This window comes from Parasteatoda tepidariorum, chromosome 3 (genome assembly GCF_982258835.1).
Source record: "Parasteatoda tepidariorum strain Cologne lab strain chromosome 3, Ptep-v5.0, whole genome shotgun sequence".
NCBI lineage: Eukaryota > Metazoa > Arthropoda > Arachnida > Araneae > Theridiidae > Parasteatoda > Parasteatoda tepidariorum.
In genome coordinates this window covers 77628280-77652602 of record NC_141757.1, presented here as the reverse complement: position 1 = coordinate 77652602, position 24323 = coordinate 77628280, and the positions used below count along the sequence as shown (strand labels likewise).

The 24323-nt window shown below is 28.4% G+C and overlaps 2 protein-coding genes across 3 annotated transcripts in view; both read right to left on the bottom strand.

Moving 5' to 3' along the window:
• LOC107438986 (neprilysin-2) overlaps window positions 1-12853 on the bottom strand; it is an 83412-nt gene extending 70559 nt beyond the window's left edge. Inside the window, exon 1 of one of the 2 annotated variants that reach the window (XM_043045146.3) lies at window positions 12807-12853. Coding sequence is in view for 1 of the 2 variants with exons in the window: in XM_043045148.3 (XP_042901082.3) it covers window positions 2312-2436 (125 nt within the window). In the remaining variant the exon portion in view is untranslated. Of the gene's footprint in view, window positions 1-2311; window positions 2451-12806 lie in introns of those variants that run through there. The other variant, XM_043045148.3, reaches the window with a different exon arrangement.
• Window positions 12854-19584: 6731 nt separating this feature from the next.
• Window positions 19585-24323, bottom strand: part of LOC107448923 (neprilysin-2) — a 43963-nt gene continuing 39224 nt past the window's right edge. Inside the window, exons 18-21 of the mRNA XM_087159630.1 lie at window positions 23686-23751; window positions 22959-23054; window positions 22683-22759; window positions 19585-19821 (exon numbers count right to left, since the gene is read on the bottom strand). Of these exons, the coding sequence (XP_087015756.1) occupies window positions 19722-19821; window positions 22683-22759; window positions 22959-23054; window positions 23686-23751 (339 nt within the window). The 3' untranslated portion in view covers window positions 19585-19721. The remainder of the gene's footprint in view (window positions 19822-22682; window positions 22760-22958; window positions 23055-23685; window positions 23752-24323) is intronic.

Below are 24323 nucleotides of genomic sequence, written 5' to 3'. Positions count from 1 at the left end.
AAAGAAAATTCTTAAAAAAGCACAAAGTAAGCAGAATTTTCGCTTGATCAAATTAGCAATTTAGGTTATTTTTATAATCATAGTAATAACTCAAAAGAACTTCTCTTAGTTAAGAAAATTAAATGCTATTAAAGAAATTCTGGAAACCAAATATCGCAATAGATTTAATTTCGTTGAGTTTAAATTCTAAAATAGGTTGATAATTGGTAACAATCTATGAAAAACTTTTTTTTTGATTATATTTTTAGTAATTTCGTTTAAATATTTAGAGAAAGTGTCAGGTTTAGTTAAGTAAGTATTAGACCTACAAGTGATTGCTCTAAACTTAATTATTTAGGAAATTTGGGACTGATTGTTAAGTATGGAAATTGTACATTATTTAATCTTTAATCTCTTAATGGTGATATTATTTATTTAAGTTACTAAGATGAGAACTCTTATGTAAAATAATTGCTTATTTTAAAGTTCGACATAGAATTTTTTCACAGAAGACAGCATAATTGTTTTTAGTTTTGTCTATGGGGGTTACTACACAATTCTTTTGAAACCGATTCTTTGCAAGATCAGTTTCAGAAAAATTATGCAGTTAAACTGTCGCAGTTACTGCTAATTCCCTCATTATTATTTATTAGGAATAAAAATTTTAAAGTGATGATAAATTGGTTATTTCCCTTCCGTAAACAGACCTAAAGCTAAATAGAGCTATTGTTATCCCTTAGAGAAAAACTGTTGAGATCATTTAGAAAACAATTTGAAATTTTACTAATACATACGTGGTAAATGATTCTAATTTTATACCGTTAAGCAGCAAATTGCTGAGTTCTAATTTTTTTTATAATATTAACACCACCAGTAATTTATGATATTCATCAAAAAATTCAAAATATTTCTTTTCTTCAGAATGACATTCATAATTGGACATTTTTATTTTTCCTAAATTTTGGCTAATATTACGAATTGAAATAGTTCTACAAATAGTTTAATTATAGATGTATCTTATAACTTCGTTTAACTCATTTAATAGAAACAAATCCGTTAAATTGCCCAATATACTATGAAATTTAAGCATATCAAGAATAGGGTTTGGAAAACCAATAACAAAATAAAAGTAATCTAAAGTTTTTCATTTTTAGCTCTCAAAAGAAAAAAAAAAAAGAATTTTGAAGTGCAAATTACAAAAGGGAAAGTTGTTAATAAAATGTTGAACGCTTATGAAGGACATTATTTTTAAGGGAGGAAACAAAATCTCTCATTGGTTTAACATTCTAATGTTTGATAAAAATATTTTCCTAATTATAAGCTCAGTTGTAATATGAAAAAGTAAGAAACTGCAGGAGTTATTAATCTGCATTGCTGAAAATTTCATTTAGCCGATATGGAAAATTTTTTTGTGTAAAAGTTTTTTGTAGCTTTCTTTTTGCAATCTTAAGCAAATATCATGAACAGTGGCTAAAATAATTACTTTACGACATTTTAAAATTTGTTTTAACTTTTATTTTTGCTTCCTTTAATCGCATTTCAAAATTTAAAAGCTCAGAAGCAATTCAAAATTTTGAACAGGTTATAATTTTTTTCTTATCTCTTATGAATGTACGAGGCTCCGAAGGAAATATAATTTTACGGCGAATATTTTTCTTTTCCATTGAGAAATACGTAATACTAGGAGGCTTCGCCCCCTGCTCGCTGGCGCTCGTCAACCCCCGTTTTATGTAATATAGATTATCAGTATAAGCAATTTAATTGCTGAAAGCGTAAGTCAGGCGTGTTACATTTTTACAAACATACAAGTAGGTGCCTGTAAAAAAAATCGCAATTTTTTTGCTAATACTTTTCGTTAAACTGAATTATTTGGCGCAAAAAACAATCTTCACCTTTTATATAAAATAGCTCAAAAACTGATGACAGCATTAATAAAATTTTTAAATCTGAATGATTCTTCAATTATTTCTTAAAGAATGTAAAATTTTTTTATAATGTTTCATAAAATGGGTTTTATTTTTTAATATGGAGCGATGCTAGTTTGTTGTAAAGCCGCAAGATTCATATTGTTTTTCATATAATATCTTTAACTTATTTTTTGAATTAATTTTAAATTATTCAAATTGATTTTTAACTGTAATTTTTATGAAATAATGAAGTTTCATGAAGTAAAATTCAACACAAAAATGCTTAATTTTAAAATTGCATCAGTTATTCAAGCAGCTTATTTCTTGTTTAAAAATAAAGATACGCACAATTTTGTTTTTGAAAATGCAATAAACATTTTACTCATTTAAATAATTAGAAAAGAATTAATTAAAATTAGACATACTTATCATCGAAATCGGAAGAATAAATATGCTTCTTAGATCGAGAATTAGACATTCTGGGAGGAAGCGTTATTACCAATGGCAAAGTTTTGCTTGAAAAATTTTGCAAGAACTGCAAGAACCACATGCTACTTAAATGTCAATTCAGTTTTTGATAAGACATCTGTTTATTCTGTCAAGAATATTTTTTTCTAATCAAACCTTAATATTTGTTCTATTGTACTTATTGGATTGTTTTTACCCTCGAAATATGTTTGTCAATTAAGAAATATGGCATATAAATGCTATTATAATTTGAAGTGAATTTAGACTCTATTACGTGTAATTGCATTAACTTGTTTCATTTGAGTTAAAATGTTTCGTTGAGAATAAATGCCTTTTTAATGTAGTTTTCTAACTTTAATGGTTTTAAAATGATAATAGAATGTATTAATACACTATTATTTATAATTGTGACACTGTTATTAGCAAATATCTTATTTTAAATCAAAAATATATATTGTTATGATTTATACTTGTCATATTGTTATTAAGAAATAGATTGATTTCCCTTCAAAATATTACTCATTATATTAATACTACAATTTCAATTATCTACATTATCAATAAACATTTTCCTTTAGTGGCTAAACTAGAGAAAATTGCAGGATTTTCTTACATAAATAAATTTAAAATATATATTCTAGTTCTAAAATGAAAAACAAAGTGCATAAAATACAAATAAAGCTTTTAGAAAAAAATTTACAAATAAAGCAATGCTTTTTTTCACTTTAGTCAACGTACATAATGTATATCCTATCTTTTTGGATACTTGCTACATTGTAAAAAAACTTCACTTATGTGTACATTAAAAATGATGGCAACTACTTTACACTAAAATGGAGCTCTACTAAGTGTTCTACTGCAGCAAAACCCAAGGATAGTTCCTGGTGAACATAAAACGTACTTGGAACCGCTACCAATCACCACGATTTGTTATTTAGTAACTAACATTTATGATCGCAGTAAAATTGAATGCACGTAAGAATTAGTGAAGTTATTTTTACGAAACAATATAAAGTAAGAATTTGTTGTTTAAGTTACATACATACTCTAATTCTTAGAATAAAATGAGTTTGTAAATCAAACATTTACGAAGCAGAAAGAATATTAAGATGAGTTCGAACTAGGCTTAACAAAACAGCATAGGAATTTTGTAAAATTAAAATGCTCACCTTATGTAATATAAAGACTTGTTCATTATTGTTTAAACTGATCCTTTTCCTTCAAACTGTCTGTTTTTTCAACTATCAGCAGGGTTTTTGAGAGAGTTTTCTTTAAGAGTAAAAAACAAAATATCCTACTTAGGCTGACCATTCTTTATAGCAACTATGGGTTGCCTTAGTAATATTTCAGGATGGGTCCACTGTGAGCACCGACATAAAGTGTTCTCAGCGCAAGCGCGGTATGTAGATTTTCAAACATTTAGCTGAGAATGTTTGAGCACAGGAAGCAATATACCCTTAGATATTGACATTGGTATTTACTGTCAATCTGTCCTTACAGCAATCAATTATGGCGCATCCGATTCTGTCAGGAAATTTCCGCCTTTTACAACCGGTGTGAATTTTTGAAAAACGTAAAAGTAAAAAAAAACAACATATCTTTATTTAAAATTTCCTAAATTAATTAAGAAAATTCTATTCTACTCTTATTGACATGATTTACCTTCCATTTTGAATGAGTAAAATATGTTTTTAAAAGTTAAAAAACAACACGTTGTTAGATTTGTTACGTTTGTACACGTTGTTAGTTTTCAACGAAAACATATAATAAAGTTATGCAAGAAATTAGAATTAAATGATGTACTAAATAAAACAAAGAACGTAAATGATATAATGTCTAAATAATGTAACATGAGCTCTCAGTTATCAAAAAATAGCTTAAGTTCAGGAATTTATATGCTTCGTCACTGATGCTCCATGGCACCATGAAATCAATAATAGTTTGCTTTAAGAAAATGGATTAAATGGAAGAAAAATCATTTTATTCTGAATATATTTTCGAAAAATATAGCTAATTTTGTCTGATACAACGCAACGCATTTATTAGTTCATTACAAGAGATTAGATTAAAAAAAATTAAAATGCATATTTTGAAAAAAAAAGTAATATCGCTTAGGTTGAAAACTTTCCCTCTGTTTGGTGCAAAATATTTTAAAGCTCTTTATTGCAAGATATCGACAAATCTATGGCAATATCGCCTTTTCAAGGGATTAAAATGAATGTATTGTTATCGGTGAAGGAGGAGTTATTAAAGACAGTTTTCTCAGAAATTAAACAAGAAAACATTTAAATTTTTAGATAGTGAAAAATCATTATTTATCACAAAACGTACACGCAAATATTTTTTTTATTAATTTAGAATTAAAAAAAATGAATAATTTCTTAATTACATATTCACTATATTTCAAGGTTTATAAATAAAAACTACAAGCGGAATCCAATTATCATATGAATTTAATTTATAATAAAACTATATATGATAGATGTAAATATATAATAATAATACTAATAACAATAATACTAATACAATAACGCTGCAAACAAAAATACTTAAACTCCTATAAAATGAAAACATTTTAAATATTAGCTTTTATCTATCGGTAAAGAACATCCACACATACCAAAAATGTTTCTTGGAATGCTTCATTTATTAAAAAAAGGAAGGAAAAAAAAAGGATCGCTTTTGAAATATAAATATGCTGTTTTACAGTCTTGGAAAATAAATAGAAAGATTCAAGACTAAATATTTGTTGAAAATATTCTTCATATTATTTTTCTATTTTTGTTATACTTGTTTAAAGAGCCATATGGTGGCTGCCCTCGCGTCCCAATGATGTGGATCGGGTTCGAATCCCAGTGATTGGTTGGTCATTACTAATTCTGCATATGCAGGTTAGTTCCAAAAAAAAAAGAAGTCCTCCACGAAAGCAAATTTCTCCTAATTCTTGATCCAGGAGTTCCTTTGTCTTTTGGATTAGGTTCAAAATAACAAGACTATGGAGTCGAACATTGGCAGTCGTGAAATCAAAATTAGGTAGCTGTTCAATGACGGATATAAATAAATATTTGTATAAAATATTCTAACCTTCTGAACATAACTTTTAACATAACGAAATTTTTAATAATAAACATTTTCAAACTATTTATGTGATAAAATTGAGCATGATGAATTAAAATAAAGGAAATCATGTCCTCTTGAAATAATGCCAAGGTGATAAGCGTGACTTGGAGCTGTGGCGTGTTGAGCACATAATCATGATCATTGTAAAAATTCGATCTTCAATGCTTTTCTTTTCATTCTATTGTATTTCTGAAATATCATGTTTAAAATAAACGCATCATTGCTGATGAAAATGCATATAGAGACATTATTCTGTAAAAATTGAGGATAAAGTTTTACCTTTGAATAATACAAAATATCATTTAATTCTTCAATACAAATCGTTCGTTTAGCAAGATTTATTGTATTCCCAAATTATGTTTTAAAAATTATTATTCACGACAAAAACTTTATTACTGTTGCTTTAAAATAAGGCATTAAATGTTATATTTTGTCATGATATATTTCAGAAAATGGCATACAGTACAAATGCGTTTTGTATCTAGTAAGTTGTATTTGTAAATGACGGAGTACCTTATGCGTGCATTTATGTGCAACTAAGTCACTAAAATAATGACCTTGAAGATTTAAATATTAGGTGCGATCGCAATTTATATCCCACGATGCTCATGTCCTTTAATTTTATTTCACACACAAACTGGTAGTTAGGCTAATCTTAGTTTTTAAATTTTTGATGCGTATTTGCGTTATTTTTCAACTCTATAATTTTCAGGAAATTTCATTTCCGTTTTAAAAAAATAATGCCATCTTAAAGGCTTATTTTCTTGAGTTTCTATCTTGTGCGTTATTTATGTCTTATTATCGTAATTTGTGTAATTCTTTGCAAAAATTGGCATAATGATTTTCTGTGATTTTTGTAACATAGCTCAAAACACACAGCTTTTATGTAGCACTGCTCAAAAGTTTTAAAATTATGCTTCTTTAACATTTATCTAAATGTTGGTAACTAACATTTTATTTCTCAAGATAAATTTGGATAGATATTTTAAAAAAAAACAAAAAACAATAGTTTAAATTGACTGGAATCACTGAATCTCGGAAATATATTTTTAATTAAAATGAAATTTTAACCGTTAAACAAAAGTCATTCAGAGACCACGATGATTTACTGAATATTCATTAACTTGCAGATAAATTATATTCTGTGGCGTAAAATTTGGTGTGATTGTGCAATTTATCCCTAGATTAATATTTTATTTGTCAAAAAAATTTGAAGCCAACAAATGAGATTTTAAAGATACTTCAAGCGAAATAAGTGAAGTTCTTTAATACATTTATATATTTCGAATACATTTTTTATTTATAATAGAAGAATTTCATTGCACTCAATGCACAGTAGAAATTTTTTTTTACAAATCATTATCTCACGCTTAAGAATAATTACTATACACGAATAAATAAATGAATAGATCCAAAAATAAAATAAAAATTAGAAAAAAATATAATATAAATAAATAAAAAAAAAACTAAGAAATGAAGGAAATAAGAAAATGAATTAATTAGTGACCAACTTCTGACGTAGTTTTCTTGTAAGACAGACTCAAGTTTTTAAAGAATGAACCTTGACTGATGTTAGCCTGAATCAAATCTGTAATTTTTTATTAGAGACGCGGTGGCTCAGGGAATAGAGCTTTCCAATGAGGCATTCTAAGTTCGAATCCCAGCAATTGTTGATGGATAGGAATTCTGCACCCGGCTCGCACTTGTCCACAGAGCTGTCGTAAAATGTCCTCAATGTTCCCTCTTGCCGTCGGGCTATAAGTGCTAGGTTTTCGTGGTTGTCCTTTCCATGTTACCTACATGCGAGCTAGTTCCACGAGATCTCCAACGAAGCTTAGTTTGTCCGAGTACTTAATCTAGGAGTCCCCTTGTCTTCTGGACAAGGAACCTTGTCTACAAGGCTACTAAGGATAGTTGATGATACTTTGATGGGATGATACTGCGAGCATACTTTGAGAGTCGCAAACTCAGAATTGGGTCGGCTGTTCAACGCCAGTTATAAAATAAAGTAAAATATATTTTTTCAGGGACTTCCAATATAAAATAAAATCTTCTCTTGTAATGACCTAGTTAATGATAGTGGAGGAAGATTCTTTGAGTTTTGCCAGACATATGTAAAAAAAATTAACTTGGTTTTGCTCGCTAATAAACATGTAATAAATAGGATAAAAAATTGTTCATGTTCTTGAAAGAGTTGATTACGTCACCATAAATCTTACAGTTTTCCTTTGAAAGTATTCGTTCATTAAAATATATTAATCCCAAGGTAATAATTTTCTGCAGGTACGCGCTTAAAATTTAGATACTTATTTATTTATTTTTATAATCTATAGGATTTTAACCCTTAGACACAGAATCTTAATTAAACATATTTTCCTACTTTTCCTATTATTTTGTATAATTTAAGACAACATAAGAGAAAAATATTATATTTAGCATTTTAATAATTTACGGTTATGAAATACACAATGAAGCATTGATGTTTTTTTTCGCGTTAAAGGTAAAAACTTCCAAATACTTCTCCCTTCCAATCAATAAATTTTTAAATTTGCACTTATTTGCATTTATTTAGATCTAAGAAAATTAGTTATTCATCACTGAAATTTCCTTAATTCACAAAATTAATTATTGATAAATATTTGAATATGAATAAAAAGGCTTTCTTTTTAAACGACTTTTCTTTAACTTTTATATTTTAGTACAAATATAATTTCGATAATCTAACAGATTTTATTTATAACTACATTTAACTATTTTTTGTGATAAAAGAACCCTAAGATATACTTTTGCTTGTAATAAGAGAGAAAGAAAAAATATATAAAGGGACACCAGTCTTATCAGCGTCCAATGGTTATTACGTATTTTAATAAATAAAATGCATTTATATACAAAGGTTTCCGTAATAATTTCTCTTCATTTCCTTGTCAAAAACGAAGCTAAATATGTGCATCCATTAAGGGTCCCAAATTAATAATTAAGCAATGAAAGATTTAAACCCTCTCGAAATCTGGCAAATCTCAATTAAGAAAGATGAATGTTCAGAACAAAATATATTTATTTGTCTAAGGAAACAGGAGGTAAAAAACGAAGCCTTGAAGTCAATTAAACTGGTTTTGATGTTTTGTACACATACCTTGCTCAATAATGATTTGTGCTCAATAATTGACAATTGCTCAATAATGATTTGCGTATTTGTTGTCTCCACGCTTCAATACGAATTTGATGCCCTTAATGTAATTTGATGCCCTTTTTAAGTAATAACTTTAGAAATTTTATATTAAGGATGGATATTACGTAATCTTTTTCAGTTTTAATTTCATAAAAAAATTTATTCTAGTGATCGAAATTTCTATAATTTATAAAAAATTATAATGGGCTCAAATATTTTATCTTCGCATACTACATTTTAAACACTGCTTAGATATTTGGTAAATAAAAACTTACTTTGTTTGTAAGGTAAAATTTATTTAGTAAATTTTTTTTAAAAAAGGTTGAACAGATATTAAACTTTATATTTAGGTCCAAAATACTCCGTAATAAACAAAATAATAAAACTTTTTCCACTTAAAATTATTAGTAAATTTTTCCTTATCATTTTAATTAAGGTATTTACATGGGAATTTTTATTTTAAATCTTTTAATAATAAGTGCAATTTTAAATTATAAAATTTTAAGAGGATTAGATGAAATTTTTGTTAAAAAAATTATTTTGCCCTCTTATAATTTTAAGAAACAAAATAATAATATTTTTTTTCCAATGGAAATTAATTACGAACACATAAACCATTCGATACATTTCACTGAGTCAGCGAACTCAGATAATTAAGCCCAATAAATCACTTTCTTATAAGCGATCCAAGCGTGTCCAACCTTTCCAGCTCCATCACAGAACACAGTGTTACAATGACTCGACCCCGGATCTCCATCATTTTCAATTTAATAACTCGCTTATCCTTATGGGTACATGTTTTTCAGTGCAGATACGGATACGAACCCGGGGATGCCCCCCACACTCTATAGGGGATGTGGCAAGTCAGCGATCCCCTCAGAACAAACACGCTCAACTAAGCGTAATGACGGGTTTCGTTTTCGCTTATTTACAAAATGGTCAAATCACTGAAGTGTGACAAAAAGTGTGTGTGACAACAAGCCGTTTGTTCTTTTGAGCGGTTTTTGTGACTGTCATTTTTTTTTCTGGTCGTGGTCAGCTGTGAAAAGACTCAGTCTGATGCGGAGTTTACCCAGCTTGAGAAGTTTAATTGTCATTCAGCTGCTGTTGGACTGTTCCCTGCTATACTCGTTGATTCAGCTAGTTTTTTTTATGAGTTATCGTTTTTGGGGGATATGGAAATTGAGTGACACGCGTTTTTAAATGTAATGAGTTGATTATTGCAGTTTCCTCGTCTTCATTAAGGTCGAGCATTTATTTATATTTTATTGCTTTCAATTTACCCGGACAGGCGTGGGGAGCAACAACAGAATTTGGCGAGGTTGCTAAGTAATTGAAGAGCTCAACTTATATTATAGCACATATACATATTTTTTTCTTCAAAATTTTAAGCAATTCGTATGCAGGTAACATTGCAGGTAACTTTCAATACTGGTTACAGTTTGCATTGTTTCTATTTATGAAAAATACATTCAACAGTCTAAGAATTGGTTGTTTTAGTAAGAAAGTTATTAACGGTTTATACGACATGTAGCATTTCAGTGTTCTGAATTGAAATAAGACTTAATTTTAGACTCAACTTAATTTTAAATTCAAGATACAGTTTTGCATTGTTTCTATTTTTGAAAAAAAATATTCGAAGTTCTAAGATATGGTTATTTTAAAAGTATATTATAAAATTAATTTCTTTTAGAATTTTAAGCGATTTGGACGGTAGGTAACACTACAGGTAATTCAGTAAAAGATACGTTGAGCACTGTTTCTATTTTTGAGAAAAGCATTCTAAGTTCTAAGATATGGTTATTTTAGTTGTATATTATAAAAATATTTTATTTCAGAATTTTGAGAGATTCGGATGGTAGTTAACACTATAGGTAATTTTCAGTAAAGGATACGGTTGTGCAGTGTTTCTATTTTGAGAAAAGCCTTCAAAATTCGAAGATTTGGTAATTTTAGAAATAGAGATAGTGTAAAAAGTAATTTCTTTCAGAAATTTAAACAATTCGGACGGTAAGTAACATTACAGGTAATTCAGTAAAGGATACGGTTGTGCACTGTTTCTATTTTTGAGAAAAGCATCCAAAATTCTAAGAAGTGGTTATTTTAGTAGTATATTATAAAAATAATTTCTTTCAGAATTTTAAGCGTTTTGGATACTTGGTAACTCTACAGGTAATTTTCAGTGAAGGATACGGTTGTGCACTGTTTCTATTTTTGAGAAAAGCATCCAAAATTCTAAGAAGTGGTTATTTTAGTAGTATATTATAAAAATAATTTCTTTCAGAATTTTAAGCGTTTTGGATACTTGGTAACTCTACAGGTAATTTTCAGTGAAGGATACGGTAGTGCACTGTTTCTATTTTTGAGAAAAGCATTCAAAATTCTAAGATTTGGTTATTTTAGAAACAAAGATGGCATAAAAATAATTTCTTTCAGAAATTTTATTGATTCGTATGGTAGGTAATATTTTCTAATTACTGCCTTTGTAAAGTTATATAAATTTGTAAATATTCATTTTCCCCTTATAATTAGTCTTGAGAATCACCAATTTTAATTGCTGTTATCGAATGCGCAAAAATAATAATCCTTTTCTAACTTGGACAAAAATAGACAAAACTTGATCTTTAATACTAAATACTGAATTACAAACTTAAGGTTCCTTTCATAAAATCGTTTTTAGTTTGTATTTTATTTCATCTATGATTTTTATAAAAATACTAGGTTGGGTAATTTAATGATGTTAAAAAAACACTAACTGAATTTCATAGAATCAAGTTTTTCGTCATCAAAGTATACTTATAAAATTGTCACAAGCCTTTAATTTTCTTTTAATTTTTGATACTTAGAAACAGCTGAGAAAATAACTTCGATGAATCATAAAACTCTTTTCAAAAGAATATGCTAAAAGCTTAAATCAGTAGTTCGCTTTTTTGTGGGGGGGGGGGGGCAAGGACGGGTTCTACAACCCTGCAGGATTGTTTTAATATCCCTTTTTTTGAATTTTTTAATAACTTTCAAATGTCGCAATTTACGTAATAAAAATTTTTTGAAGCATATAAAAAAAATCAAATATTGGAAGTCCGATTATCTACAATCTCATCAAAACAAAGTAAAAATTGGATGGAATAATGGATGAGGTAGATGCGATGGGTCATAGTTAATAAAATAAAATAAAATTTAAAACAAAAATCACGTTTTTAATGAAAACTTAAAAGAAGAAAAATCATCCTGTTTTTGTTAAACCTAAAGCGAAAACCGTAGAAACCATCACAAACCATCAAGATTTATTGCTGTGACATAGGATTATTTTCGAATTTTTAATTCATATGAAAAATGTAGTTTTTCAATGATTTTGCCTATTAGATTACCTTTTGTTAATTTGTTTATGTCAAAATTTCGAAGTTGATAAAAAAGGTATAAATGTTGCTAGTAACGTTTAAGAAACACTTGTTTCTTATTGTTTTCAGAAATTGCATTTTCGTCTTGCACGTAACTGCTTTAAGTGAAATTTTAGAGCTCGGTCTTAAGCGGTAAAAATTTTGATTGGCTATAAAATCTCTTCAGAGATAAACTCTGTAGTCCTTAGATAGTTACTGATCCAAGATCAGGATACTGAAGTTCAATTCCTTGATACTCTGTACCAATATATCGCAAAATTGTAGTGGTACCATGAATTCCAGCTAAAATTTGAGAATTCTATGTAGTTAGTCCAAGAGTGGTCAAATTTTTGATTGATGATAAATTTTAAATGATAAATTCTGTTTGTCGAGATACTATCACGATAAATTTTGCTTGTAGTGATCCGGAAACAACTGAAACTCACATTGTTATCAAGTACAAAGCTGCGATTAGGGATGCGAATGCTATAGCTACTCTGAAAGTGGCCAAAATTTGATTGAAGATTTAATCGTCAAAACACGAAAGCGAATTAATGAAAACGCAGTAAGAACAGTTTTTCTGGAAAATATAAAAGAATTGGATTTTAAAAAAGTTTCTTAACACTTTATTTACAGATTGAGTACTTTCAGTGAAAGATGAGAAAAAATCAAATTGTCGTTCAAGATTCAAGATTATTTGTTGTTTAGAAAACATTTTCAGATGTATAATATTTGTCGGGAAGGAAAAGTACTTAATAAGTAAATAAGTATAATATTTCAACTTACAGATTCCTTTGGAATTCGGAAGATATATGTTTAATTCATTTTTTCAAGACACTCACTTTCTAAGCTGAGAAATAGAATGAATCACTTGATGATTACATAGAACTGAAGTTCTTACGTCTACTCGAATTTAGACGTGTTGCCAAGTTTATTTGAATAGGTGAAATATGGAGGAACATTCGCAAATCGTGAAGAATATTCGTCCTATTATTAGGAGTTAGCTAAGACAATTGTAAAAAAATACTCCGAACCTTTCCTAAATGCTTTCGAAATTTGAAACTCATTCGATAAGTTTGTTTTCACCACAAGGAAATTTAAATTTTTATCACAAAAGTATAATTTATGAACTGGCTTAAATAAATTTTATTGTAAGAAACAATATTATTTTTCATTAGTTGCGAATAAATAAATTTTTTTTATAATCATTACATAAAATACATTACATTAAAAACATTTAATTTCTTTTATAAGCTGACCCAATTATGAGTGTGCTGCTACCAATTTTCAACTTCATAGCCATGTAATTTTGAACTTAACCCAGAAGACAAGGGAACTCCTGGATCAGGAATCAGGACAAACAAGTCTCCGTGGATGACTTTTTGATGGAACTAACCTGCATTTGCGCTACATTCAGAGAAAAACCTCGAAAACCTTCCACGGTTAGCTCGACGGCAAGGGGATTCTAAGCCATGAGCTGTCTACCACTGAGGATATTTTACATCTGCACTGTGGTGGATCTGTGCCGGGAGCGGAATTCTTATCATAGGGATTCAAATAAATTTAGGACAAATATAAAATTGTTCTGATATGAGTTACATAGAAGTGTTTAACTGTAGACTCATTAAACTTAATTTATGAGTGTATAAATATACTTATGAAGTATGGAAATGGATAAATTTGCACAGTCAAATGGTGTATACATTAAAAATACAAGTAAATAAAAAAAACTACTGTAAGCTTTGTATTGAAAGCATAAGCATTGTTCTAAATGTACGCAATTATGATATTGCTGTGTTAAAATAGCGTATACTTAAAAGAAATTAAGAAATACTTAAAAATGAAAAATTACAAGAGTCATTGTTCTAAATGTAAAGAAATAACTATTTTTCAATAAAGCTTGAGTGTTCAATAAATTATTGTATTGTGAAGTCCGAGTTCCTCGTATAGTCCTTTTCCAGGGATGACTTTAAAAATTCTTCATAAGCTAAGAATGCATCATAAGGCAATGACTACCTTGACAGTGATTCTATTCATTCGGATATTTTGACAGATTTTTTGAACACCACCCTTTCAGGGGGACCATATTATTTGGGTCAACGTTGCTCCCACAGTAAGAAGATCAGATTGTACAGGGAAGAGAAAAATGAACACCCATGCCTTATCCGGGATTCGAACTCGGGACTTTTCTGACTGAGGTCAGCTTACTGACTATCCCATAAGCCGGTAAGCTTCATACGCATTTTCAATATCACAAGAATACAATTAATACAATCAGCATTATTAGAATACAATTAATGTAATGAGCATCAGAATCATACAATTTTAGAAATTAGTTTCATAATTCAATTTTATTTGGGGGCTATTTAAAACCCATTTTACCGTAAAATATATGTATTACGTTTAACTATTATACCGTAATTTTTGCTGTAATATTTATTTTATAATTGTGATTCAGCATTTTTACAGTGATTACTACTGCAAAAATTACGATATATCAGATTTTTTGTTCTTTAACATGGTTTTGTTCCTTAACATGGTAATATTCTGTAATTTTTGCCGTAAGCATTTTACGGTACGTAACATTTTTATAACACCCTGAGTGCCGGTCCTTTTTATCGTAAATTGGTCCAAAATGATTCACTGTGTAGCGCATTGCTGTTTCTCATAGAACTTTGGAAATCTTTAAAAGTATTTATTTGTGGAAACAATATTATTAGCAAAAATTGAAGTAAAATTGTCACTGATGGAAAAGGTTTCGCTTATCACACTAATTGTCCAGGCCTTTAAATTCTAAGAAAATAAATTATTCCTTTAATTAATTAATATCAAAAGAAATATTAATTCCTTGTAGAAAAATATTATATGTTTAAAAAAAAGTTAAACGATCTATATACATAACAGTATTCAGACTCGTGTAAACTTTTTACTTGATTACAATTATATAATTTTTTTTTCTAGCAAAACTTAATAGTATATTCTTTTTGTTCCCAACTACGCCTATAAATATTCTTAAATAAGATGATAAGGTTTTCCATCATGCTAAAATTTTAATTACAATGAAATATTTATTTAAATTTCAAATAAAAGATAAGTAAAATGAAGGAAAAAGATAAGAAATAAGTAAAAAACCAAACTTAAGAAAAGCAAACGATACTTACATTTTAATTCTTTCTTTATAGTGCATTATTTTGTTTACAAAATATTTTCGGAGAGTTCAAATTAGGATTTCTAAGTGAAAACTATATTGTATTTTTATGTTGAGAGTAAACCATGAACATGGAAATAAATGATCAAAATCAGCCAGAGAAGAAAGTATGAATTTTGCAGGGTGTTTGTGATAATCACCTTTGACGTATATTTTTAAAAATCTTTATGATAAAGAGTAAAGAAATCGAAGGCGCATTTAGAATCACAAATTAATACAAAGGCAAAGCAAATGCATCGACGCAGTCCAAATTTAATGAATCATTTCTGAGAAAAGCAGGATAGAAATCTTAAAAATCTATCCGATTGCCAGGAGAACCAGAGATATACTTGTTCTGATATTTTTCATGTAGGTATCTTAACAATAAGACATACAATAAGCACAATCATCCTGACAATATCTTTTTACGATACAAATAATACATTATTGAGCATATTTTCATATATTCCATAGTTTGCTCCATTTATAAGCAAAGTCATTTTGACAATATCTTTTTTTTTTACACAAATAATATATTATCGAGGATAATTCTTTATATTCCAAAATTCATGCAAGGCGAAATAAATATTTTTGCTTATCGCTTTTTATGATGAAATTCTTTTTATATATATTTATTATTTAATCACTTGCTTTAATCAAAAGTAAAATCTATGAATTTTCAAAAGGAAAGGGGGAAAAAAACATTTATTAAAATTGCTTTGTTTTTTTTATATAGAGGGCAGCACTAAAACTTTTTATAATAGTTGTCAAAGATTTTAGTTTCCTGTTATAATTATATTTTCTTTGTCTGCCTCATTAGAACATAAACCTTGAAACATTGCTGGTGAGACAAAGAAGGCACAGATACTGTCAAAAATTGTTGTATATTCTTCCCAGTGGCGCAGAGGAAAAGAGCGGGTTGCAAGAAGTACCGCCATATAATCAAAGGGAACATCTAACTGATAACTACACCATAATTAAATTTACTGCTACTATTCTTAAGAAAATAAAATTTTTAATCAGTAAATATTAAGATTATACAGAATATTTTTTTAAAGTATTAAATACAAGTTTCAAGCAAATTTTATGTTGGAGAAAACAAATATTAAAATTGTCGTTACATTTAAGAAAAAATTAAGAATATTTTGTAGGAAATAATAATTTTTTTTTTGACAGACACCACAAAATCATTTTCACTACAGTTTACATATATATAATTTTAAAGTAGGAAATTTAGCTTTTCGTGAATGCTCCAATGTTTTTTCTTTTCTCTTTTGCTTTAAATTGTTTTTTATTTGCTCAGGGAATACAGTAGTCCTTTTTGCAAGCATATATATATAAATAATCATGGAGTTTATACCAGACATCCACACACCTCTGAACTTCAATGGTTCTTCCAGTAATAAATTTTTTGTTTAAAAAAAATTAAAATTATTTTTTAGAATAAAATTTCGTAAATAAAATTTAGAAATAATAACTTGCTATATGTAGCGATAAAAATTGATAAAACTTATTGAATAATTTCTGCACTATCTTTTTGGTTAAGTAGTTTAGTTCATTGTCAAACATATTAGATACGAATATACAAAATACCATATCAAGACAAAGTTTTGGTGCTGCCATCTTTCTTCAAAGAACTAAACAATTTTTAGTTGATTATAGGCAATGCTAACTAATCTACAAATAAAAGAGCAGCTTTATTATGTAGTTCTATTTACATAATTTAAAAAGTTGTAAGAATGTTTAGACTTCATTGTTCGTAATATTTTTGACAATTAGTTAAATTACATTTAAAAAAGGTGTTTAGATTTATTATATGAATTAAGTATAATTGGTTGATTGACTGTGTGCACAATGCTTTTCATTTTCAGAAGAAAGATTGCCTAAGAATGAAACATTAGGAGCCTTTACCTATCAATTACTCTGCGTGTAATAATTGTGTTACTTTTTTTAGAATTTCACTTTCATACTTTATTTTGCAGGCTAAATTTTTTTTCTTTATTGAAATTGGGAAGGACGAAAATAGTTACCGGCATATAAAGTTGTTATATAGTTGATATCCCTATCTTGATTGCCCTTTCTACAAAACACAAGTCACACAAACTAATTTCGTGTAAAGCAAAAAATTAACCAACAAAATTTATTTTTAACAGAGACCAAACGAGCTTGCCAAAACTCACAGCTTTCGTTAAGAAATCTGCCATCATTCCTTCCGTTTGAACATATTTAACTTCTATAATTTACCCAGTTATATCCTTAACGAAATGAAGTTTCAAATTTATATGTCTTGTGCTATAAGAGGATTTATTCTACTTAAAAAATCAATTTCAGATTGATTGTCACAAGGAATGATCAGAACTTTCTTCTACAAACATAGAACCAATTTAGTTCCTCAAAAGTATTTACAACATTATTAATTAATTCTTTAGAGACTTCCGCTAAAGGAAAAAATTCAGATTTACAAGTGGATAAAGCCACTGTTTTTTTGTTGATAGCTTTTCTATAGGATTAAAAAATCTCCTAGCATTACAACTTCTCTTGAAAATGATTTTGCATTTTCAGTATTCCCCCCCCCCCTTGAATCTGCAGAAACCTTTAAGAGTCCCGATTTGTTGCTATAAAATCACTTTTTATCTTTAGTACCGTTGAGATACCTTAACACTCTTTTGCCTAAATTGTTTTCAAATCAAACTGCGATTAGTAACTCATAATAAAAGCTAAAGTTTTTGTCGAATTTGATTAGCTAAGTGCAAAAGTTCACTAATTAATTCTTGATGTTTAGTTTGATTGACAATTTCGTTTGAAACAATTGAAACTCTTATCCTCACCTTTTAAAATTGGTGTTTCTACATTATTATTGCAATCAATCATACCATGTTTTTGAAATAAATAGTTTATGCACTCAGCTTGAGGTAAAGTTATGCCATTTTCATTTCTTACTTATTTCAATACAAAGAAATCTGTTACTTGTATCTTCTCTCATTTTAAATGTTTGAGATAATTTTCCTACTATATTATTTTACATCTGTAAATCAGAATATGTAACTATAATATTATAAGCATATATCCCAATGTAATTTCCACCAGATTGCTATAATCCGTTAAGATCACGTTTTAACTTCTTTATTTTCGACTTAAGAGTGTTCGAAACATAGGGGAATTGACGTATAAACAGTTTCTTCTAACCCACTATACAAATATGCAATTTTGATATCAAAAAAACTTAACATCTAAATTTGCTGATAACGCTACTAATAAACGCAAAGATACAATACTTAATACAGGTGAATAAGATTCTGAATAATCGCGGTTTTTTATTTGATTAAAACCCACTGCTCTACTAACCTGGTTTCTATCATTGTATTTACCCATTAATTTTTAATTTGTTTTTATATTTTCAGGTTTATCTGCAATGTTATCTGCATTATCCTGCAATGTTCCAGCTAGACCTCTGACCGTGAAAAACAGTAAAACGCTATCAGATATTTTCAATCCTAGGGCAACACATTTTGTCACTAGTCCTTTGGCTCGAGTAATATAATTTGTCACGGCTTCCGAATCCAGCATCTCTAAGCTTTTAAGTTCGTTACCAGAGTCAATCTTTCTAGCTTCTTCAAGCCCATGGTAGGTCGCTAGTTCATAATGCCTTTGAAATCTTTTCTTCGGTATACTGCAAAACTTGCTCGTCGGATATTGATAACTTTAAAGAACTACGTCTTGATTCGTAGTCTCCCAAATGGTGAGTTTAGTTAGGTCAGTCGAAGCTTCGTCAGTTAAAGTTGGTCTTAGTCTTTTCAAGTTCAAAAAAGCTTTCAATTTTCATTGCCCAAAGAGGATAATTTAACGATGTCAATTTTGGAATTCCAAATACTAAATCCTTCTCCATGCTGATTCCTAACCAGTGTCTGCTATCAACTGTTTGTCGGTTGAACTTGAGAAAAACCGAAACAGTTACCGGAAAATTAAGTTTGATTAAAGCATGAATTGCAAAGTAAACATCATGCATACACAGTGCTTTCTAAGCACATGAAAATGGAACTAACAATACCACCCTTTCCGACATTTGCACAGTTATTACTAAGTTGATTTCCCTATCTTGAAAATCGTAGCTTACATGACGTAAGGAGCGCTACTTACCTGAAAGGAAAGAAAAATAGAGATGGTCGCACATCTACTACAAATATAAATCAGTCAAAATGTGAAAAAAAAACCCGGTGTTATAGCGCATATTGTAGTTTCTTGTAACCATTATTATTAAGTTAACCGTACAAATTGTACTTAAAAAAATTTAAAATTCAAAAAAATATATATATTTTTGTTTGAATAGTTTCAAATGTATTTACAGATTAATCCAAAATAAAACTTAAAAAAAAATAGTTGGTATTTTGCAATTTTATTGAAACATGCATAACATAAATAAAACAACAATTTAATCTTCGCGCATTGATGCATCACTCTAAGCACTCACACATTAAATAAATTATTCCTAAGACTCATCAATCTTTCTGGAACTTTTACCAAACTTCGCACTTTTTCTCAGGATTCATGTTCGATCCAAGGGGGCAGTTGAATGCAGTAGAAAATTCTTTTAAGTTGGACATAGGACCTATCACTCTGAGAAAATAAAATAACATTTAATAATCTTTTAAAACAAAGATGAAATTTTAAGAGTCCTCTTTAAGAAATCTTTATCCTATACTATTTAACGAATGCATGAAAGTTTCTTATTGATTTAGCAACGACTTAGTAATAATTTTAAATGTTAAAGTTTTGACTGTTATTTTCATAATCGGAATGCAAGTGGTTTTAAATAGTTTTCAAAGTTTCTTTGGAAGAATTTTAAAAACACAATTTTAAAATTTTGTGACTGCGTTCAAGAACAAATTCCAATAAGACAAAAATATTCCGAAAAATTACTCAAATGTTTAATAAGTAAGAATATTGCCGGTACCCCTTAGGTACCCACTGGGCAAGTAGAACCCTCCCTTTTTTTTTCTAAAGAGGACTCTTAATAAGCGTTGCACAAGATCGATTAGGTATATAGACAATGAGTATTGAAGAATTTTTAACAATAAAAAAGTAACTATAATTAGAAATAGGAATTTGTCTTCACCGGCAGTAAGAAAATTCCTCACTGTTTGTTTACTGTTGTTATTTTCAGTTTAAATTTCGATACATTTGAGCATGTGAGATAGTTTGAGTAGCGTTAGATGAACTGTCGAATTGGATGTTAACTGTCTTTTAGAATAGATGTGAGAAATGAGGAAAATATGATTATAACAGTACACAAACCGTATCACATTTTCTGTGCTAAGTAGTTAAGATTTTCTTTTAAAAAATTTTAATATTATGAAAATGAAATTTGGAAAAAATTATTTATCATTTATTTCAATAAACATAATTGTTTTACCGTTAACAAAGTTCATTTTAGAATTTTGGTTTAAAATAATGATCTTCTAGATTTTGGAAATTTCTTTTATCGTTAAATAATAAAATCTTAAAAGAAAAGAAATCAGTCACTCTTGGAGAAAACGAGTAAAGCATAATTTAATACTGTATAATTACGCCCCTAAAATTATAACCGCCTGGATTCAGTTAGTAAATAAATCACCAATGTTTTTCAGGTACATCACTTTCTGTCATTTGATTTCGCAAATCTATGAAATTGCGGGTATATTGATTTCGACTTTCTATCCGCTGTTCCAAAACATTCTACAAATTTTCATGGGGCTCAAACCTGATTGTTTAGCAGGATAATTTAGATTTAATTGGGTGTTTAAAAAACCTATCATATGTTCTGCAAAGCCCAAGTGAATGGTTCTACTATCATCTTGAAAAGAAGGGCTATAACCGATTACCAAAACATCACAGACACTCCTTAGACTGGAGAGAACTAACAATAAAGAAGGGTGAAATTTTTTTTTCCAGCAATCTTATGTCGTTATGTTCTAAACAACAAATTATTATGGATTGGCAAGTTTAGGGAAAGTTATACATGTATTCCATTGTCAGAAAAATCTTCATTCACATGAACAAAAACGAATACTTCTTGAGCTAGTCTTTTTGTAGTAATCACTTTTTGAAATTGAAAGCACACACCCAAAAACATAAAATATTTAACAGCACTTGGTACAGAATAAGTCCAAAAAAGTGATGTAGCCACATTTCGATCATAATTTAATCATTATTGAAACATTTTAATCAAATTTTAATCATTATGGCATCATCTTCATTACCTTTTTTAAATAGTTATCAGCTTGTTAACAAGAAATTATGGCAAAAAGAACAATTTCGGACTTATGGATTATTTTGTAATTTTAGAGTTGTTTAGTTCATGCGATTTTTCCAACTTAGCAATAAGATTTAAGCCTTTCAGAGATTCCAGAGACAGACAGTAAATAATGAAAGAAACCAAGTTTTTTTAACACCCTATGCCAGCAAATCAACCAATGAGCTTGTAATTTGTATCGATTACTTTGGTTTTATTTGCAATTACTGCGTACAATTTCATAAGTCTAAGCTAAACATTTATAGAAATATGGAAATGTGTAATTAAAACAAATTGTTTTTGTGACTTTTTAAAATAAAGCTCAAAATGACCAGGTGTTTTCCACAAATTTTATTTTATAGTATTGCAAATGACAGTAACTTATAAGAGAATAGCAAGTACATTCAAAAAAAATTGTTGAAAACCCCTGATCATTTTGAGCTTCATTTTGAAAAGTACAAAAACTACATAGAAAATTGCTCGAAGCTTTCTACGTTTTAAGACATTCAAATGAAACTTTGGTATTAGTTGCCAAATACAATTTACTACAAAATTACGAAGAAAAAGAAATCAATTTTTTTTGTGCATGAGCAGTACGAAAAGAACGACTTTAAATACTCATATTTTGCGTAGTTTTAAGCGAACTTTTTTCAAGTTTTAAAGCAAAATTTTTGTACTTAATTTAAAATTGCGGTAAAATTTTGTTTAATTTTACTGAATATTTCAAAAAATTATAGCAAAAAACGTAAACCAAAAGGAATAGTTTTTTTTAGATAATGTCTATATTTCTATAAATATTTAAGCTGGAATTGCGAAAGTTTATGCAATTGTCGCAAATAACAATTAAAGTTAATGATACAAGTTAAAAGTTTAAAAATAGATGATGTTTAAAATGTTTAAAAATACCATAGTTTTCTTTCGTAATTTATCGTCTGCCTCTCAAACCTCTAAACGCTTTTAAACCTTATTGCAAAGCATTAAAAATCTCACGAATTAAACTCTTAAGTTACAAAATAGTCCTCTGGGTATTTCGTGAAAATTTTTAAAAAAAATCAAAATGTTGAAGTGTCTCTTTTATTATGGTTGGGTAGTGTATTTGAACTGCTTGGCTATTTGCCGACCAATACACTAACATTTCACATGTTGTTTTTATATTCCTTAACCTATTTTGTAGTAGTTATTTGTTTAAAAGAAATAAATATTTTACCTAAATTCACCTGGACTATGAGGATCAGCTAATACCATCAGTTTCAATTGTTCTGGTCTATATTTTGAGCACCATGCCTAAATGTACAGAAATAGTAGATGAAGATTTAAGCAAATATTTTAAAATTATGCTGAATCAATCATGTTAAGAAGGAACTTTGTTCATAAATAAAAATCAAAACATATTTCATTCAAAATTTTGATCTATTTTATAATATGCTAACAAATAAAAAATTAACAATAATTTCTAATGTTATAATTATGTAAGCAGACTCACATTAGCTGCACTAATAAAGAAAAGTTGGCTAGGTGTGTATTTTAATCCTGGTAATCTTCCTTCAGGACCGTGATCTTTTACCCAAGAGTGATAACCCTGTAGTAAAATTTAAATAACAATAATAATAAAGAAAAATAATTAATAATCAGTAAGAGTAACAATAATAGTAATAATTAACAAGAATAGCAAGCACAAATAATTAAAAGGAATAATATATAAGAATAAAAATTAATATATAATAAGAATATCAATTAAGATAAATTAATAAGACCAATAAACGAGAAAAACAATTAATAATTTAAATAATTAATGTTAAAAATAATTAAAATATGATAATTAAATATGATTCAATGGTAATTATCAACAACAACAATAATAATAATAATAAATAATAACCTAATTTTTTCTGAATTGTGTGAAATCATTATGATAAACATACCGATCTTATTGAAAATCATTAGCAGCTAAGTTGTTGATTTCGCCTTTCAATTATTTATAACTTTTATCTGTATTTATTGATTTTTAATTGACTCATTTATTAGTTAAATGAACTTAGTTTCTACGTTTAAAATTGTATGCATATTACGTACATTATTATTGTGATTCGCATTAAGTCACTTTATGTCTCAAAATAAAATTATAGAAGATTGAAGACGAAAATAAAACTGGTATAATATACCAGTATATGATGTGATATTATCATATCGATAAATTTTTCCCGCCTTACCCGATAAGCTTCCTTTATTCCTCCATTGTCTGCAATGTTCTCACCTTGAGTGTTGATTCCATTTACCTAAACAGAGGTTTTAATGTTAGGTATAAAATATATTTAAGCACATTAATAAATGCAATGTATCAAGCAGAGTATTAGTTTCAAAGTAAATGTTGAACAGGTTAAATCTGATCCCCAAAAAGTTTTGTTACCTTGATTATGTGTAAATCAGTTTAATTTCTTTAAATAAGCTTGTAAGAATAATATAAGGACTTATGGCCAGTCCCTGACTGCGTGTTTGATACCTTGAAGGAATTCCTAATGGGTCGTTTCACTTTCTGTTTTTGAAGAAAATAGGACTTGTTCAGGAGAGATTATAATGGAGCAAAAGAGAATTATAAACATTTTAATGATTACGTACTTCATTGTGTATCACTAAAGGGTTACATATCTATCATAGAATATATTATAGGTCAATTAACATTATCTTACATAGTTTCGCAGTGGTTTGAGAGACTTTGGGTTTAACTGGTAGGGTCTGGCTTCTCCAAAACTCCCCAGCTGTTTTTCAATCCCAGTCTAAGGCCTGTTTGGATTATTAGACCTAATATTTTCGTGAATACTTTAACTTTTTCTATATAAAATTTTTTGAG